The sequence below is a fragment of the Lagopus muta genome, chromosome 4 (assembly GCF_023343835.1).
Source record: "Lagopus muta isolate bLagMut1 chromosome 4, bLagMut1 primary, whole genome shotgun sequence".
NCBI lineage: Eukaryota > Metazoa > Chordata > Aves > Galliformes > Phasianidae > Lagopus > Lagopus muta.
In genome coordinates this window covers 46981525-47002481 of record NC_064436.1, presented here as the reverse complement: position 1 = coordinate 47002481, position 20957 = coordinate 46981525, and the positions used below count along the sequence as shown (strand labels likewise).

At 41.0% G+C, this 20957-nt stretch overlaps 1 protein-coding gene across 2 annotated transcripts in view; it reads right to left on the bottom strand.

Moving 5' to 3' along the window:
- CORIN (corin, serine peptidase) overlaps positions 1 to 20111 on the bottom strand; it is a 120945-nt gene extending 100834 nt beyond the window's left edge. For both annotated transcript variants that reach the window (XM_048942580.1, XM_048942581.1), the window contains exons 1-2: positions 19900 to 20111; positions 4388 to 4532 (exon numbers count right to left, since the gene is read on the bottom strand). In XM_048942580.1, coding sequence (XP_048798537.1) covers positions 4388 to 4532; positions 19900 to 20109 — 355 coding nt within the window. In that variant the 5' untranslated portion in view covers positions 20110 to 20111. The remainder of the gene's footprint in view (positions 1 to 4387; positions 4533 to 19899) is intronic.
- Positions 20112 to 20957: the final 846 nt, after the last annotated feature.

The window sequence follows — 20957 nt, the reverse complement described above, 5'->3', positions numbered from 1 at the left end:
TATCACTACCCATAAGATCATTTTCTTCTTCTGAGATCCCTAGATACTTGTTTGCATCTTCAGCCCATCTTTCCAGCAATAACGTTCTCATTCTCTTTTCAGTTACTTAGTGATAATAACTTCTTTTCTTGACAGGTGGACCGCATGATGAACTGTCTTCCAGGCAACAGATCTTCCCAATTGTATCTCAGCTGACAATAAATAATATTGAATGCTTTTAAAGATTTTTTTTTTGCCCATCAAATATCAACCCTTACAGAGAGTAAGTGAAGGTTTGGAAGTTGATATTACTAAAGAGTTATGGCCTCTGGGTATATACAAGTTTCATACTTCCATATTTTCATATATTCAAGTTTGAAATCTTCCGGACAGCAATCTTAGGACTCAAAATTCTAAAGAATCCAGCTTTTCCTTCTTCTAGATGAGTGCTCTAGCAATTGTTTTGTTATGTGCTGGCAGGCACCATCAGCATTAGGAGGTTTTAAAAGACTGAGTCTAGCCATGCTCTTTTAATTTATGCTTTTAGATAATATTAGGAAATGTCTTTAGACTCTGTCTCAATCATTTAGCTGCACTTGCCTGGATTCTGGTGAGCATGTTCTTGGGAGAGGTAGGCTAACCCTCCGCTTGGCACTCACTGCTCTGATCCCTGCTAGTACATAAAAGCTTTGGATCACCCTCCTGAAGCACCTTGTTCTCCTTCAACACATTCTTCCCGTCCTCTCATCCTCCTAGTGCACTGAGTAGAGAATATAAACACTTAATTGCAGTCTACAGATTCCACCATCTCTGAATTAGACTCATATTTTCTTTTATTATAGTCCTTTCCCCCCCTAAATACCACTGTATGTTTTCAATCTTAAATTTTACTTACTGGAGATTTTTTACAGCATTAAAAGTTCTGTAGAAACTACTTAAATTTCAAGATTCCTAAGAAAACAACATTAGATGCTTTAAAATAATAAGTTTTTTTTAAATCTCTTCAGTAATGAGAAGTCATTTATTTCCTATCAATGTCTGCTAAGAACTATACAAAACATACAATATAAAATGCAGAATATTAGTTTTATTCATGTATGCATACACATTATATCCAACTATTCATCAAATGTCCGTTTACAAAGAGGTTTGGACAGTAAATCACATAGCTGCAGGCAGTAAATCATGTCCAGATAGCTAATTAGTTGAGAAATAGCTGTAACCAGTTTGGATCTGTCTCTCCAACTACAGCTGGACATGTCCAGATGACAGAAACATAAAGCATGATCATTTTCATTGTGTTTGGTTCAAAACCAAGGAACTGGCATTAGGCTCATTCAGTTCAAAGCAGTGCTTTGCCAACAGTCTTACTGATCATTTTCCAGTTGCTTTTCGCTCTTGAGGAATTAATGTTTTATTTAAAGATCTGAAATGGACTGTTACAAGATCTAAAGAACAGTTGCACTGTTCAAGCCATTACATTAAGATGTTGGCAGTATATTCTGTGTGTGATTTCTAACAGTTCACAGCAGGAAATCTCAAAAAGACCAAGACTGTTTAAAAAGCTAACCAAAAAGGGCAAAGCAACCTAACAAAACAAGTAAAGGATGAGGCATTTACACAGAGAATAAATGATAGTTCCCTGCTATAACTAGCCAACACATACCCAGTGAGATTTCTTCTGCAGTGGTTTGTCTCTATGAATCTGCACATTCCGAAGGCAAGGGCACATCACTTATAATCACAGAATCATACAGTGCTAGAAAGGTTTGGATTGGAAGGGACCTTAGAGATCACCTACTTCCAATTACGCTGCTGTGGGCACAGATACTTTCCCCTAAATCACACTGACCAAAGCCCCATCCAACCTGACCTTGAACATCTCCAGGGATGGGGCATCCACAGGTACTCCAGACAGCTTGATCCAGCACCTCACTACCTTCATAGTGAAGAATTTCTTCCTTATATTTAATTTAAATCTACCCTGTTTAAGTTCAAAACCTTTACCCCTTATACGCCCTTGTGAAAAGTCTCTCTCCATCTTTCTAAGACTTTTTTAAGTATTGAAAGGCTGCAATGAGTCCTCTCTGGTGCCTTCTCTTCTGGAAATTCTCTATTTATGTTTCAATCACCAGTGAATACAAGATTGACAACCACAGAATTAAACTCTCCCATGTGGTGGAAAGATAGGAACAGAATTTCCTATATAGAGAATATCTCGTCTGAACCAGTCGGGACTATCAATTTGTTTCTTACATTGTAAATCATCATACCAATATCAGGGTGTAACAGCATTCATTTATTACTAATCTGAGTTGAATATGAGCTATTATTCTGGATATAGTGGTATTCTCAGTAAACAGAACATAATACATCATTTTGGACACATTTTAAAGTTTCCCATAGAATTTGTTCACTTAACTCCAGACATCAGATATGATTTGTTTCTAGGCTATCATGCACACAAAACAGAAGCTGCTAGCTGAAAGAGAACAGTAAATTATAATCATGAAAATTCAAGAGATGCTTAAGGGAACTGCCAGTTTGAGGTATGGGTAATAAAATCAAGCCTTATTCTATACCCCACAGTAATTGCACTGACCTAAGAAGATATAGCCCTGATTTTTGCTATGTAAGTAGAATCAGAACAAGTCCCACTTCCTCTTTACCTAGAGGATTTAATACATTTTAATGTGTTATGTCAATACTCGCCTCAGAAAAGGAGCATGGGAAGATCTGACAAATATACCTGCTCTTTTATTCACTTTCTCGCCAAAGAATGAAAATCTAGGGCAGAGGATATGAAGGATATAAATGGAATCCTAAACATAAGGAAAGTAAATTGAATGGCATCATATTTCTTAACTGCCAGACTTACTTAATCTTAATCTACTGCAGCATGTTCTCAGTTTAAAGATACATCCCAAGACTCAATTGTCAATCACAGCATTCATTAGCTTTGTTTTCTTGACTTGCCTAACCTAAGCTAAATGAAAAGAACAGGTCTACGATGTCTTGTAGGAAATCCTTTACAGACTAAATTGAAAAAACAGATTTACATTGTCATTGTTTTGACAGAGGTGAAAGTGCTATTGAAACAAGTGTTTGGTTTCTTCCTGCGCTTCTATATATATATATATTTATATGTATATATACATATATATGTACTTATACATATTTAGAAGGGCTGCTCAGTAAAGGTTGGACCTTCCAAACAGTACTTCAAAACATTCTGTTGCTGTGTGACAGAGAAGCAAAGGAGCAATCTGAGAAAATGGTGTCTGACATGAAAGCGTGTATGAAGCCAAGCCTTCCACACAGAAAAAAAAGTAAGCATTGACATTCATTTTTTGACACTTGCTGGGCATTTACGGAGACCAAACAGTAAGCGTCAGCACAGTGAAGCAGTACACGGTGTGTTTCAGCAGTGGCAATCTATCCACTGATATAGATTTTTACAAGCGTGGCACACAGGCTTATGTTCACTGCTGGTGAAAATGCTTAGCTAATGGTGGTGACTATGTTGAAAAACAGTATTTCGTAGTTGAGAATTTGCTCTAAAAAACAGCATTGCTATTTGTATCTGTTGCAGTTTGCATGGAAATCAATAGGAGACATTACTTCCTGAGTAACCTATGTTGCACATACATACACACATGCACACTCTCTCACATCAGCACACTCATTAAAGATGTGCTTCTGAAGTACTTAATTAAGCTGAACAAGAAAATATTTTCATTTTAAAAAATTGAGAAATCCCACAAATTCTCAGCACTGAAAGAACAGATTATTTTAACTCTTTAAAAAAAAAAATTTAACCCAGCATTACTGTCTTTCTCATGCTGTAGTTGAAATAATTAATTAAAAGATATGTCAACTTCTCTGTAGTGGTAACAGAGGGATGGCTTCTTAAAATTCTGCTGGTTATAAACTATTAGCCTGTTAATTCTGTAATCTATGCAGTTAGTTATCAGAATAAGCCATTACGAAATCTAATATTCCTGGAACAAGTTTCTACAAAACACACTTGAGGTTTTGCATTGATATATATTTCATATAATAGAACAAACAAACATATTTTACTTAAATACATAAAAGTCCAACATAAACATCATCTTGTACCCATAAAATGACTGCTGAAAACCATCTACATACTACCTCTTCAGGTCGTATGCTCATAAGAAATGAAAAGGTTTCTTTGTTACCTTCAATAAATTTTAAATATATAAATCTAAGCAGCGTATTTGTCTCATTGTAACAAGCATTATTCTTTCACTAGGTAATTAGTTTGTTTTAGGTAGATGTACTAATGCACTCCTTGAACATCCACAATTACACCAGTGCTTGTTATATCTCAGTTTTCAGTTCCTTCACAGAAAATGAGACAATTTACTCCATTAGCACTCACCTACAAAGGTAAGCAGAATTACCAGCAACAGGATAAGGGCGCAGATACATGGAATCAGTATTAGGAGCAGAAGTCGCAGGAACTTGGCAGAAGCCAGTTTTTGAGAGCAGCCATCCCCCATATTATCCTCATCTGTTCCTAAGACCTGAAAAACAAAAGAGCATAGTTTTATCATTTTGGTGTCACTTGATAACTCCTGTGTTTTCAAGAGCAGGCCTTTGCATTTCACAAAACAGATGGATTGTTTAAATATATGCTATAGATGGTTTTTAGATTCTTATTGAAAAGTTGCATGCAATCTTCCTTCTTGGTGCACAGCCTAGTGTAATCCATGCCATTAATTTTAGGTTACCCAGTATCCATGGAAGTTACAGTTTAACTGAGATTTCTAAACCTTCCTCATGATCTAGAAGTTGGATAGACATTTCATTTGAAAATAATAATAATAATAATAATAATAAATCAATAATAAGACTAAACACAGCTTACTTCCTAACTAAAAATTAGCAGTTACCAACTATTGAAGACCTTTGTGTTCTTAAGGATTTTTTTAATACAGAACCAAGAAATGATGATAGTCTTTGTTTTAAGTGACAATAAAAGTGATAAAGATCATTGCACTTATTATCTACAATAATACTATCTCACTTTCAAAGTACTTTACCTATGCTATAACTTATCACAGTATTCTATGGAGTTTGTAAGCAATATTTTGTGTTCTGTAAATGAAATACAGAAAAGCCTCAGTTGAGGTGCACAAAGTTTTGTAAAGCCTAAACTGCTATGGTGTAGCCGAGGGTGGGGGAGAAGGGGGGGAACATTCAAAAACATAACACCATAAAGGCTATGATCTCATATATTAGAGGCATGTACTCTTTAAATAGAAACAGAACTGAAATACAAAATGTACTTTTAATAGTAAGATTGAAACTGTTATTACTAAGTCAATACATCTTTACTCAAAATTAACTAAAAATAATTCCACTTTTCCCTATAATAACTCGAAATAGGATGATAGAACAATTAACTCCAGACAGTCTCCCAAAAAGATGAGTCATTAGTTAAAACCTACAAATCATATTTTAGCCTGTCAGAAAAATCAATCATATTGAAGTTGTGACAGGATACAAGAATGTAAATGCATCCATTGCACTGACAAAATCTTTCCAAAGAACTTAACACATGTATTATTAGCCTTTTAAATGACAGTCTCTGCATGAGACAATCCCTTTGACTGGTTTTGCTCTAAGTGCTTTTCTCTGAGAAGCAGTTTACCAGGGTGAGAATGAGAAGGCTGGTAATACTTCATACATCCAGGCATAAGGAAAAGCAGTTTTCATGTTCTGGAGAAAAGGGTGACTTACAGGATCAAGAGTTAGACAGTCCCTGCTTGACTACGTGACACCTTTAAGTCCATATTCGCCCACATTTTCAGATTAAAGTCTTCAAAGTTTGTCCCAAGTTCTCCTTCAGATCATGCTGGAGTTTTGGCAGCTTATCAGCTACACACAGCTAGCTTCACTGGATTTGATAACATTGGTTTGCTCAGTCTGTACCTTGCAGATCTCTGGGAGATCTGAGTGCAGGTAGCACAGGAATAACACAGCTTTGCTTTGAATACAATTCTTCCAAAACACAACTGCCCTAACTTCAATTTTCAACTGCTTTTGAAAGCACAGCCAAAAAAGAGAAAATGGCATTAAATTGCCTTTTCTAACAGTACAGTGGTTACAGCATTCCCTCAGGAAATGGTGCTGTTGAGTTCAATTCCCTGTTCAGCCTGAAAATTAGATCTACACACCAGTAGAGTATCACAAGCATCACTCCTCATGAATCACATTGTCCCTTGCTATTCTGTGAAAAAGAACATAGTCCTGCTGCGTCAATAATGCAGGGAGCAGGACCATCACTACACAGACTACTGAGCTTCTGAAATCTCTTGCTTGTATGTTCCTGTTTCTTTGAGATATATATATTTTTAAATTTGTTGGCACTGTGGATACTGTGTACTTTAACTGAATGTTTATGCTAAAGGAGAACTTTAAATATTTTTTTCTCTCTTATCAATTCCTAAAAGGAATTAAAAAAATCCCAGTCTGCATCGGCAACTTACTGCCAAAGACTTAAAGAGTCTGTTGGATCCAAAATCTATTGATGGTGACTGCTCAAGAAAAGAACGTTAGACTGGTAAAAAAAATTTTCTCTAAGCACTATCAATTGCTTTTTTTTTTTGTATAACAGTTAAATATAGGCAAATAAACAGCATGTTGTATTTTTCCCTTCTCCAGGAAATGCCCTCATGAAAAACACTGAACCTATTTGAAATCATAATTGGTGACTCAGCAAGCATAACCTTAATTATCCATCATTTGTATATCTATTCAAAGTTTTTTTCCCACTAATCTCTGTGGTGAATATAAAATAAAACTATAGGCAATGCTAATGGTTCCAATGTCATCAATGAGAATTTAATGAAGAGTCCTAGAGATAAATATAAATGCATTTTACCTACTCTTTACATATTCTCTGATCCTGTTTCTTTTCCTCTTGCTGACAAATATTGCAATACACAAAGAATACAAGTACCAGTTTTAAGTGCTTTAAGCAGTTAATGGTATCTTCATCAATTTCAATCCTGCTCTGTCCTTCTACTTCTTCTTGACCACCACTACCCCTAAGGATTAGCAAGGGTACCACTGCAATTTTGTGTCTTTCTAGCAGCCTAATTTTAGACCAGTAAGTGGCAAGAGAAGAAGGGTGAACTTCAGTCTCATTAAAAACTTGATACTTTTCAGCCCCAGCGGGGAAAGACAAAGAGTAATATTCCTGAGGGGCTATGAATCCAAACCCAGTCGTAAATATTGGAATTGACAAAAAAAATAAAAATAGGAACATAAATGGGAACACACTTATTCATTGGGTACTATTTGGCTTACTTTAGATCTCCATGTTAAGGGCTGAAAAAAAAATTTGTCTCTCAAAACTCTGAGTTCAATAATTTCTGCGAATCATTCTCTAAGTTTGTATGACTTAGGTATCTTCTAGATATGCTCTTAGTACTCTTTCCAAGGGAAGAGCAAGAAGACTTTGAAGCAGAATCCTTGAGGGCAGACTGAAGGAAATCAAACCTAAATGCTAGCAGTTTTGGCATAGAATATATTTAGCACAGTACTGCACCAAAACATATTCTCAGTTCTAGAAGAACAGTGGTGCAAGTTCCCTTCCTACCACTGACATTACAAAGCTTGACTCAAGAAAGACTTTTTTCAGCTAAATGCTGTGTACAGTATAGGTAGGAAATTTCAGTGTTTGGGTTTTGAGGCAAAAAGTCACTTCCTTTAAAACAGTTGTCGTGTTAAATAAGAATTTAGTCTGAAGATGATTTTAAAAAATCAGATAATTTCTTATGACAGCTAAAACACTCAGTCCCTAATGAAATGCTATTGGCTGCTACTTAATATCCAAATACTGTTCTGTAAGTGTTGGCTGCAATTAAGAAAATACAACATGAACTCTGGCTAATTTCAATTCAGAAATTTTAAAAATCCTAGTCTTACTTATGGTGGCTGGATCAGAATTCTCACACTGATCTTCTGAACCCACAGAGGCAAAGAAAAAGCCTCATCCAACTACAGAAAGATTAAAATCTGGTTGGACCAAAATTCAGTTTGTCATCTGCAAGATATGGGGACAAACTGATCTCAAAGATGTCACTTCAATAACATCCTGTGATATTAAGGCCCAAAAATGACAAATTACATTAAAGTTTATGGATGAAAAGCCTACAGTAGTACGCAATTTTCCTTTTAGACACAAAAATTATCTAAGCTACCGATCTGTAAAACAACCTGAATCACAGGTTGTTTTCACAGCATATCACAGCAGTTGGCAAAAATACGTCCTGTTGTTTACATCACAAAGCAAACAAATGGTGTTCCAACAAGGAAATATCTTTAGAGCTGGTGGTCTAAACTCAGTACCTTCTGCACATGCCACATCTCTTTGTCAACTTCTGGGTCACAAACATCAAAATCTTGGGCAAGACATACACAGAAGCACTGTACAGTGCTTATATTGGAAAGGAGCGGAAAAAAAAGACAAGAAACACTACTGTGAAATGCAGAAAGAATGTCACTCAAGGACAGTAAATATGTGGCCTCGTAGAAGTCATTGCGTTATGGGGGAATCTGCCATCCAGCTAAATAATAGTTTATGCAAGGAAAATGTTAGATTATGAAAACTATCCACCGTTCTTTACATGTCCTTGATATTGTTCCCATCCCAAAGTTGAAACGGTGCTCTGGTGTCAGCTTCTGTTATATTATCAACTCCCATGATGGAAGTCTCAAAGCTCTAGAGATTTTCACGTGACTGTGTCACCCCTTTATAGTCTTCCTTTCCGTATAAGGGAAGAGAATTCCCAGTTCTCACTGTTACAGAGCAAAAACTGAACATATGAAGTGTCAATGTTAAAAATAAGTCAGCATGTAAAAATAAATTTAAACATTCTTTAATCCTCTTTTGACCAAAACAGTATTTTAAATGCCTGGCAGTGAGTAACAGAAACTGCAAGTGTTCTACGTTTCTTATCAGATCTGTCTAGCTCACGTGAAAGCATGGGATTCAGCAATGCACTTTTCCATCCACAAAAAAAAAAAAGTAATAGCATCCTTAATAGTCACCATAACAAGCAGAAAGTCTAAGATAAATCATCCAAACAAACAAGCAAAGTCACGTGCTAAAAACGGAAACAGACAAAAAGTCACTGGAAGTGAGGCTTTGCACAATTTTTCATTTCAAATGCTAGAGGAATCAGAGAGCCAAGCTGAAATGGATCATCTTAAGAATGGATTTTAAGGAAGCAACAGAAGTTGTCTACTGAGCAGCTTTTGTCTGTACATACACTCAGATTTGAGGATATACTACTAATTTTAAAGTGTCATAGTTATTCTAAAAGGAAATAGTGCAGTTTAGGGGGAGAAAATAACTTCTTCATACAGCAAGGCAGTAAACATTAGCAGCAAGCTATTGTCACATGAATTATTATTTGCAAAATGAAATGTATCAGGTTTTTTTAGTAGCTCAAGCTCACTGTAATCCTGTAACTTCCCCCAGCAAATTCCACATCCTCAGAAAAATCACAAATTACTGACATAATGCATTCCAAGTTCACTGAGATGACAGGGCCTCCTTCCCCATCTATGTAATAAAATACTCTGGCTTACCCTTACTTTAACCACTGGCATATAAACATGCAGAGTCATTCCCCCAGTCTGAAATACAAAGTATTCAAGTAAAGGAGATGTCATATAAAGCTGGGACTTCTTTATTTCATAGAATCATAGAGTAAATCATAGAATAGTTTGGATGGGAAGGGACCTTTATGATCTAATACTACTAGGGACCTAGTTTCGAGTCCTCCACTATAGGTTCCCACTAAACCAGGTTGCTCAAAGACCCATCCAGCCTGGCCTTGATCATCTCCAGGGTGGGAGCATCCACAATCTCACTGGGCAACCTATTCCAGTGCCTCGCCACCCTCACAGTAAAGAATTTCTTCCTAATATCTAGTCTGAATCCACCCCGCTCCAGTTTAAAGCCATTTCCTCCTATCCTGTCACTACATGCCCTTATAAAATGTTCCTCCCCAGCTTTCCTGTAAGCCCCCTTCAGGTACTGAGAGGCCACCATAAGGTCCACCCTGAAGCCTTCTCTTCTCCAGCCTGAAGAGTCCCAACTCTCTCAGCCTGTCCTTGTAGGGGAGGTGATCCAGACCTCCATTTCCCTCTATTTCCATGAATAAACAAACAAATACATAGTTGATTCATAATTCAGTGTTCAGCTGGGTTCTTATGGCTGAAGTTAATCTGAAACACTTTTAACATCCCCATCTCTCATTTTCACTTTAAGTAGTGATAAACATATATGAGAGATGCTTCCTACGGGAGACACAATGTGTGAAGTAAAGCAGTTGTTTGCTCTTCAGACTACCACAGAGACACATTGGTCACTGTTCAGGTGATCTTTGAAGCTGTTATTAATCCAGCAAGAGATTGCAAAGTAAAAATCCAAATTGGGCATTACCAGAAGTCATTATTCAGACTAACCAAAATTCATTTGGTGTTCCTTCTTTCATTCATTTCTGGAGTATAACTTTGGGATTCTTAATTCATAACAAATAATTTCAGCAGTTTTGTGAGACACTGAGGCAACTTTGGAACTGAGAAAAGTATAAAGATGTGCAAGAAAAGCTCAGAAGAGATACATCTCACCCTGCTCTGTGACAACATAGTTCTGGTTCTGCTCCAGCTTCAGTTCAAGAAAGTTCCAAGGGTAAGTTCACCAAGACAAAATCCAAACATATGCGATGTACCTGTGCATTTGAGAACCTGCACTGCTACCTGTCAAGCTTTTGCTTTGGAATATGACTGCAGACTCCTCAGACATAGCCATCCTTGAATCATCTAGCTGAGGTACTAACAGCTGTCAGAGCCAGCAATAAGAAACTCTTAACAGATTTTTTATCTGGGATGATGCATGCACATGAATGCCATACTGCCAGTGGTGTTTGTGTTACTATCACACAGCATACACTCATTTCAGAAGAAAGCCAGCTCCTGGGCCATCTCTTCCACAATTTATTCTATCCTTTCGGAAGGTTTTGAGAGGAAGAAATAAGTTGGTCACTCAGACATAAGTACTACAGCCAGGAGAGATGTAGCTCTGAGGAATTTATTCTCATTTCGTTCATTTTTGGAGGGAAAGGCTCCAGTGTTTTATCTGGGCAAGGTAGTAGACTTTGGAATGTACTTAAGTTACTTGGAAGAACATCTATTTAATACTGAAATTTGTCTAAATAAATAATATGATTGGTCTTCCTGAAAAGATTTGATTTACACATCAGAAAAGTATTCACAAGCAAAATATTGACCTTGGTTCTGAACTACAGGAGATTTATTCTTTGCATCTCATGGAAAGCAGAGGAGATAGAAAGTTTTTTTTCTGGATTTCAAAAATTTAGCATGATACCTGGAACTGCTCCTCACCTCACCTCAGAAGAGATTCAGACACACTATTTAGCCATTGAATAGAATCAGTTCTTCTTCAGAATAGGAATTAAAAGAAGAAAATAAATACCATGGGAGAACAGTTTTATCATCTCTTCAATAATAGTATCTTTGAATCTCTTCATTTTTCAAAAGACGTACCGCCGAGTAACTTTGTGATGCATGCTTATGTATTACATATATTTACATTGTTTATTAGCTTCACTGATATAAATTTGCAACTACAACAATGGATTTTCCAGGTTCACAATAGAATTGTTGAATTTTCAAGAATAATCAGAATAAGAAATAATTGAGTTTCTGGCAAACACTGCAATTCTAAGTTCTCACTTCCTTATTAAGAACAGCTGGTAGCAAAGATGTTTGATGCTGCCATGCCATATAACCAAAGCAAGATTTACTAAACATATGGAAGATATCAAAGATTTCTCAAAAGCTAAAGTGGAAGACATTCATTTTAAGGAACAAGCTATGGTTAGCATTATCTGGTATTTCTCAGTACCAGAACAAGAACATCAATTCAGCCTATCTCAGCAGGAAGCAGGAAAGAGTTCGGGGGAAATGAATCTTTAATTAATACAGAATTTATGCTTTGGGATTTATTTATTTTCAAGTTTCTAGGCTTTCAAACATTACTCATGTGAAGTTTAAACAGCACCATGTTGTTTTTCTGAACATACACAGAAACCACTTACAATCCTTCTTGGATACCCACATGTTCAGTGCACAGTGGCTTGTCAAGCAGGTAGATCTGCCATGGCAATTCTCTGGCTATACATCGCTGAGCATCATAATTCAGAGTGCAGGGGTGAAGCTTACAGTACTGGCTTCAAGCTCTTGTTTTGCTGAGAATTGAATAAGCAGTTGTCATGAGCCATTAGCACCAAAAAACAAAAATGGAAACTGTGAGAAAAGAAAAAAATCTTAATGGCCTAAATTGTGCCAATGAAAAGATTCTTTTAAAAAAAAAAAAATCCTTTAAGAGGGTAAAAGGATCCAGTTAGAGGAAAAAGGAAAACCTCCTCTTGAAAACAATTTTCAAGCTAGGAAAATTAGAAGAAGCATTGAGAAATCCTGGCAGCCCTGTGGCTGACAATCAGTGTGCTAATCACCATCAGTGTGTAAGTTCTACCAGAAAGCCCATCCTAAAAAATACTACTAGACCTCATTAATGAATATACTTTTTTTAATTAATGCCTGATCAGTAGGTTCTGCCTTCTGAACTTGAAGTCAACCAGTATATGATATATCTGCCATGCCTATTGCTCATTATACAGCTACCTAACTATTTAAAATCATAAGCTTTCAACAACGTGAATTGGATGCTAATCCGGAATGCAATTGAAATTTTAGATTTGAATGTGTAATTTTAAATTTGTGCTAATTATTTTTTTGTGAATTGTGGATAAAAAGATGATTGAATCTTGGACCAAGGACGAGAGCTGCAGCAATATTAATCAAAGTAAAAACATGGTTTAGAATCAAAGCAAAGTTTCATCTGTTCAGCATAGCTGGATAGTTATTTGACCTCTTCCCAAAGATGAAAATGGAATTACATAATGTCTCAATAATCTACTAAGTATAAAATGCAGAGGTTAAAATGCATTGATTTTTTTTCAATAGGATGCCTTTTTTTTTTTTTTTTTCCAGAAACATCGCCTTTGAACTTTTTGCTTCAATAGGAGAAAATTAAGAACAGAAAGCATATTTTCTAAAAATATCAGTGCATTATGACAGAAATAATTGAAGAGATGACTAGGGATTAAACCTATTAGTCACTGTCTAAGTTATGAAACAGTGATCTGGAACAGAAAACTCACAATTAAGCGTATTAACAAAGCACTTACACAGGTGTTAGCTTTTGGCTATGACTTTTATGTATTATCAAAGATTTTTGGACACATATGGATATCTGGGATTAAAGACTTCCATCTAAGTGTCTGAAACAATAACAATCTAATGAATTATGATGCCAAAGAAGAACATTTCTATTGCATTTATGGCTAGGACTATTCAGCGTCATTGTCATCCCTAGAACAAACGCCAGTTTTCCTCCCATTCACATCTTCACTGTAAATCTACAGTAAGTTACATAATAATCCTGTATGCAATGAGGAAAAAGCAAATGAAAACCATCTGGGTTCTTAGCCCTTCCAGGGTTAGCAATACTGTTACATATACTCCGACTTTGCAAGGGAGAGGAAGAATTGTTAATAACTTTTAAACACATTCCACCACCAACTCAGACTTCTTTTCCAGCCTTGTCTGCATGCATTACATATTACTTCAACTTGTATCTTTAAAACAGATGAGCAAGAACAAAGCTGTGTTTTAAAAAGGCATTTTCTGCTGAATTATTTTGTGACATGCTTACTACAAATCATTTAGCAACAAATCAATAAACAAAAATCACTACTTTGCAATTTCCAACATTCTTTCAGATACATTATCCATCCTATTTTCATACCTGCACAGAGCAGACATCTTCCAAACAGCAACCCAACTCCCAGCAACGTCTATCACTAAGCACTGTGCTCAAGAATGAATAGGCTATTAAAGCAAGGTGGGCTCAGCTGTTTGCAAATGGGAAAATGCAGGAGATGGGGGAAAGCCTGGCAACTGCTAGTGTGTTCTGCATCTACAGTCTTCAGGTTCCACTGGTTCTGCGACCACTTTAACACAGGCAAAATAATCCACACAGCAAAAGACACAACTCTGGAAGAACGAGCAATGGAAAATAGAGCACATCAGTATCCCAGGGAATTCCAGAGCAGATACTACACATATACTCCACCTATTACATGAATACATAGCTGCAGATCCAAGAGACCCGCGATGCAAACCTTCTCAGTGCTACCAGTGGTTTTATTTCTAAAAGAATGCCCTGACTCATTTCTGAAGCCTAATGAGAAGATAATAAGTAAGGCAGGAAGGGAAGAAGTTTCACTTTCTAGGAGATGCTCCCAAGTAACTTGCAACTCTATTGGAGTGACAGCATAGGCTATTTTGAAACTAGGAGTAACGTGAGGTGAAAGGCAATGACAATCTGGGCAATTACTATTGCTACTAAATCACTGCTAAATTAAATCTATTTGGTATCAAAAAGATCAGACATGGAAGATTTTATCACATTCATTTCTTAAACACTAGGTTCAGCCTATGTCAGAACTGAATGTTGCAGGTTTGGAGAAGAGAGGAAGACATGCTGACAGCCATTGACCACTCAGTCTCAAAGCAGGAGAATAATCCACTGAGAATCAACCTTGAAGTATCTCTCAACTACAAAACATAAACTAGAACAGATGCAGTCTCAAAAAAGGAAATTCATATTTACCTTCAATTCCTTTCCACTAAAGCTTTGATAAAGATGATTTAAATGTTCAAAATAAAAATACTTGTTTTCTGAGAAAAAGTGAACCCTGGAATTTAGGAAGAGCAGTAGCTTGCAGGAGCACCTGCAGTAACACAGCTTGGCAGTCCGCTTGACAGGTTTACAGGAGCTGCCCCCTATAGATTACACTATGAGGAAGAAATTTAAAAATTTCATCCATTTGTTTTTTTTTTTTTTTTTTAAGGCAATAAGTTTTACATAGCACATGGGCAAAAGATGGTGCCCCACAGTGCATATTGTTGTAGGAATTACATTCTTCATGAAGAGGGGCAGGGCTTGAATCAACTAAGCACAAAGTTTATCACAGAGCATCTCTGGCAATATCTGTTTTTCAGCCTCATTTCATTACAGGGCAACAAGTTGAAAACTACCTTACGTGGGTAACAACACTATCACGAACAAAGAGAGAATTATAAACTGTGCAATATTCAGAGAAGCAACAGTTCCACTCTAATGGCACAGACAGTGAAAAGGATCTGATCACAAACTGATTCATTCCATCTCCACTTAGTTTAAGGATCAAAGACAACAAAGGAGGAGACAGCCACAGAGGTAACACTACCTTTGGTCATTTCTGAGTAAATGTACTTTCTCAAACTGCCTTTACTGATGAGTTGGCCACCAGGTCTCTGAGATAACTGAGTGGTTGTGTGGGTGCACGGCCGTGAGCTGAGGCTGCCCCAGCACAGCATTCAGGGCAGGGGGGGCCCCAGTGGACACTGCAAGACAGGAGATCACAGTACAGATGCACCAAAGCTGAAAGCACACCAACAGCTAAATACCACATTCTGGTATTTATTGCTGCTTTTAAATCCAAATATTCAAACTGTGCAGGTAAAACAACCAGAAATAGTAGCACGTTAATTATATGCTTAAATGAACGATGACAAGCATCTCTTCAAATTAGAGTAGCTTCAAAGCACAGCCGAGGAGAATCTCTCCCTTCAGGGATCGATCCTCCAAGCAAGGGAGGCACGAACTGAAATCTCATGTGTTACCTCAGACTTCTCGCCTCTTTTTAAAGCGGGAAGTCCTGGCTCAACTGTTGCCTCATTGCTGTTTGTGCATTTAGAACATTAAACCATTACTTCTTTTGAGCTGGACGATTAGAAAGCATTGACCAGAAGAGAACTGATGAAATCTGCTTCCTTCAGTTAAAAGGAGAGAGAAGGGAGGAAAAAATTCACCATCAGGCCACTACAGCAGGCAGGAGGGCTCTCAGGGCAGCCAAACGCCTCAGGGCCACCGGCGCGAGCACAGCCGTTATCCCGGGACGAGCCGTGAGCGCGAGGGTCGGAGCGGCACCACCAGGACGTGCATGGGGGCTCCCCAGCTGCGCTATTTTTACAACGGTATGTTTTGCATTCAGACTTTCCATTGCAGGCGCCCCGGGTCAAGGGGATCCGCTCTGCCGGGGGAATCTGACAGGTCAGCCCGGAAAGAGTTATTTATAGAGGGGCGGGGGGCAGAACTAAGGGATGCGGTCGGCGTCGTGTTCCTCTGTCGCGGGGCTGCGAGCCGGGGGCGGCAGCACGAGCGCTTCTTCGCGCGGCCGTGCCGACAGACCGACGGGGAAACCCCAGCGGCCCGACCCGGGCTGAGCACCCCGGGGAGAGTGCAGTTGTTAGAGGTTGTTCTGCATGAGAAGACCTTCATAAGTGGAGTTTAAGCTTGTGGTCCATCTCTTTTTCGGTAGGAAAAGAAGCTGGAACAGAGCGGGAACATCACTATTTCGAAATGCAATCACATTGCCCCTCTAAAGCCCTGCTGCTCGGCTGCAGGCATTTAAAAATTAGGAGGTGCCCAGCAGTAACGTTTGGAAGGGTGTTTGCTGCACATGCATGCCTACAACTGCCCTACTGCATGTGGCCTGACACCCAGCCCTGCCAAATCACAGCTGGCCATCGGAAACAAAGCCTTTCTCTGGACTCATAAGCAACTGTGTTAGGATATAAGCATAGTGATAGGACAAAGGAGAATGCTGTTAAACAGAAGTTTAGGTTAGATATTAGGAGGAAGTTTTTCCACACAGAGGGTGCTGACACACAGGAACAGGTTGCCCAATGAGGTTGTGGATGCCCCGTCCCTGCAGGTATTCAAGGCCAGGCTGGATGTGGCTCTGGGCAGCCTGGTCTAGCGGTTGGTGACCCTACACATGGCAGGGGGGTTGAAACTAGATGATCATTGTGGTCCTTTTCAACCCAGGCCATTCTATGATTTAATGCTCTGCCAGCAACACCTGACATGCTGACAGATTCAGCTCTTCCCACTCAATGTAGCAATGTCTGCCATCTTTAAAAGCTGACCAGCCACACCAGGTGATAGCACCACTGTGTGTGATTGCCTCACAGCACATCACATTCAGCCTGAAAGCAGGAGGCCTGGTATCTGTAGTCTCCAATCCAGATGAGGATCAAAGCCACAGCTTCATCTCCTTAGAAAATGCCTCAGTGCCTACATATTGGGATGGCCTCACCCTCCTGAAGCTTGGTCTCCATCTGAGCCACTAGGCCACATTCATGGAAGCACTGGCTTCCTTCTTGTGCACAAAAGGCTTATGTAGAATTCAGCATTGATTGGTTAGACCATTTGAGTCATGGTGAGCACAAGAGTTGCTGGGATTTTTCACTAGGTCTAAGCATCCCAACACTGCCTCCCTATACCCATCTTCTCTGCTGGCTCTATCAGAGGCTTTATCCACCTCAGCCTTTTTTGGCCACACAAATGAGAAGAAATGTTACAACTACATAAGGGTTTGCTATAACAGCAGGACATTAATGTTCTTCAAGGGAGCAGAGTGCTAAGAACTAAACATGTATACCAGCTTAGCAAATTAAAAAAAAAAAAAAAAAGGGAGGGGGAGGGTTAAGGAGGGAAAGGAGGCATAAAAAGAAAGAATGGAAGAGTAAATGTTCCTACACGCAAGTAAACATGCATTTTAAAATAATTACTGGCACTTCTTACAGCCCTGGCTTTCCTTTATATCTGCAAACATCATCTAATACATAAGAAATGAATAAACAAAAATTCAGATACATTAAACTGCCCAGGGTGTACTGCACATTTTATAGAACACTTTCAGTTGCGACATATTCGAAGCTACCTTACACTGTCAATTCACCACATGCTCAAGTTATCTGCCACAGGCATGCAGCTGAGTGCCAGATTTTTGGAGAGGAAGTGAATGCTTTCTTTGATGCCTTACAGTTCTGGGCTCCAAAAGACTGGGGGGGCAACACACAACGTTTTGCCCTGATGGTCCTATCAGGTACTAATAGATCACAAGCAGATTCCTCTAACATGGGAAAGTGAGCTGTGCAACCTGGCTCGCTGTCCCAAGAACAAGTGCTACTGGCTGCATTAACAGTGCATGAGGAGTGAGGATGGTGCACAAGGCTGAAGGGCTTCAGCATTGCTGGGGAAGTCACAAGTATTGCCTCTCTGAACAAGTTTTGGACAGTGTTTGGGAATTCCCTGTCCCCTAGAGAAACTTTGTGCAGAATGTAGATGGCCAGCATATTCAGGCAATGCTACCAGCTTTTAGAAAAGAACAGTGATTGCTGACTCATTGTAGTAAATGTTTAGGGGATACCTAAATATCCCAATACCGTCATTCAACTGTGCCTGTACCTCAACAGTTCCAGCACCTGAGAGGCTGGTAACAGCCCAGACTAAGGCATACATGAGAAGAACAAAACTAAGAACTGCAGTTTTAGACAGGACCATCTTTAAGAACATGGAACAGACGTAAGAGGCCATATGGAAAAATCCATCCCCATGTTTTTACTGCTGAAAGCTAAGCCCTCCCAAGAGACCCCACAAATGCATTAAAAGCTCTAGGTATTTCATTTCACTTAGAGTTTCACCATCTCAGCCAGACTGCTAATAACTTTACATAAAAAGTTAATTAATTGTCTTCCATGAAATGCATCCAAGGATTCTGCGTTTTAAATCAGGTGGAGAAATGATACAATTAAAGTACTCTTGCCATATTTAGGAACTTCTAAAAACGCCGCTGTGCAATTTGGTGGCACACGGAACGATTTCACAGAGCAGGAAGCTCCGTCACCGTCTTTTCGAGTGCAAAAGCGCAAAGTTTGCAGACCGCGCGCGTTATCTCGCTGGAGCACGCAGCGTGCGGTGCTGGCCCGAGCGCGCTGACACCGAGAGCATCCGCAGTCTCCCGCCGCTCTCGCCCGCCCTGCGGCGTGACCCGCACCGGGACTCGGGCAGACACCTGTTCGCTCACCCCGCGGCCGCCTAGCCTCCCTTTCACTAGGTTTTCCCGCTGGGGAGCTTGCGGGGAGCTGGGAACGCTGTCGCCCAGGTACCCTGCCTCTCCCAGCGAGGACTAACAGCTCGTTTTCGCTTCAAGTTTCCCGGCCCCTCTCTATGACGCTCCGAGGGATGGATGACCTTCCGCGGGGGGCGGCGACCGACGGTGTCGTCGGGCGCAAAGCCGCGGCAGGGGTGTCCGGCGAGGGGGACTCCGCGCTGAGAATGGGAGAATGGGGTCACGGGCGGGGTCCCGTCGGAGACTAAGCCCCAACCTCGCTCTCGCAAAGCCCGACCGGACCTGTTGCCGCCGGGCTCGGCGCACCTTCGGCCGCTGAACTGATAGGAAAAGAGGAATTAACGGGCGCACCAGCCCTCTTCGCTTTCCCCACCGACTCTGAGAGAGTCTCAGCAAGAGGTTGGCACCGAGCCGTGGGCGACACGACCCACCTGCTCCGCGAGCCCCCGAGCTCGGTCGTCTCCGCGTGCCCCTCGCGCAGCTGTGCGCACAGGAGAGCTCAGGCGGCGGAGCGCCCGCAGAGACAGGTGGGGCGGACAACCACCTCTCCCTGGCCGCCCCGGAACGCGTCCCCTCGGGCGGCACGGTCCCGACCCTCACTCTTTCTCTCCAGCCACGAGGCCGGGAGCGGGACTCTCCACTCTGCGCTGACCCGTGAGCCCTGCCGCCCGCCCGAGCCCCAAAGAATGAGCGCAGGGCGGCGAGACACTGGCACCGCACCCTTGCTCGTAGCCTACCGGCACTTTCGGGCTTGCCTTACCCTTCTGGCAGAGAGGACCTGCCGGTAGCGCTCCTCCTCGGTGGGCAGGGCAGGGAACTGTTGCATGGAGAGCATGCTCGTGGTGTCACTGGCTCCTCTCCGCTCTCTCCTGTCCCCTGTTCTTCTCTGCTCCTGCCGCTGACCGAGCCGCCCACCTCCCGAACGCGCGCGCACGCACGCTTGCCGGGCGCGGAGTGAGGGGCTCCGCATTTTGTCTGCTCGGTGCGCTCGCCCCCCCCCTCCCCCCCTCCACCTTCACCCGCCCAATAATAATAAACCTCCGCGAGAAAGCCGCCGCATCCCCACCCCTTTCCCACACAAAGACTCTACCCTTATAGACGAGCTGAGGGACAGCCTACTTGCCCGTTTCGCCCTCAGCGCCATCTCCTGGGGAGGGCGGCAGCCAGCTGGCAGCGAGGGGCGCACCCGGCTGCTGGGCTGGGGCTGGCTCCGCCGCAACTAATCTCCATCACACCGAGCTCCGCGTCCCCGGGTCGGAGCTGCGGCGCGTGGCAGAGAACGCGCCCGGCTCCCTACTGCTCCTTGTGTGGGTTAGGAGCCCGCAACAGTTCTTGCTTCTCCCCGAGGTAGGAAGTTTCATGCCTACAGGCTGTCCAGCTCTTCCTTCCCGAAGCGCGGCGGAGTGCCTTTCCCTGACGCATCCTCCTTGGCTCCGAAGTGAGGGCTCCGGCTCTGAAGTCTCAGACGGCGAGGGTTTGTGCATCTCTGAGCTCTCAAGCCCGGTGCTCAACTCAGCAACAAACACCACGCACCAGTGGAGCAGTCTGGGACCCTTCCGGCAGCCACAAAATAGCATCGCCAGGGCCGGGTTCTGGAATTATATATGCAAGCAGAAGGGCTCTCAGTTCTCAGTGTCACACACTAAGTAGTTCTTCAAAACGCAGGTAAGAAAGCACCCAAGAAATGTGTGAAAATAGTTCGACATGAGAATGGCTTCTATTCCTAATCACGACTGTGGCTGTCAGGATGACACCATTCAGATGCAGACATCTATAAGCAAACCTTAAGTCAAAAACTTGCTCTCAGCTCCTAGCCGG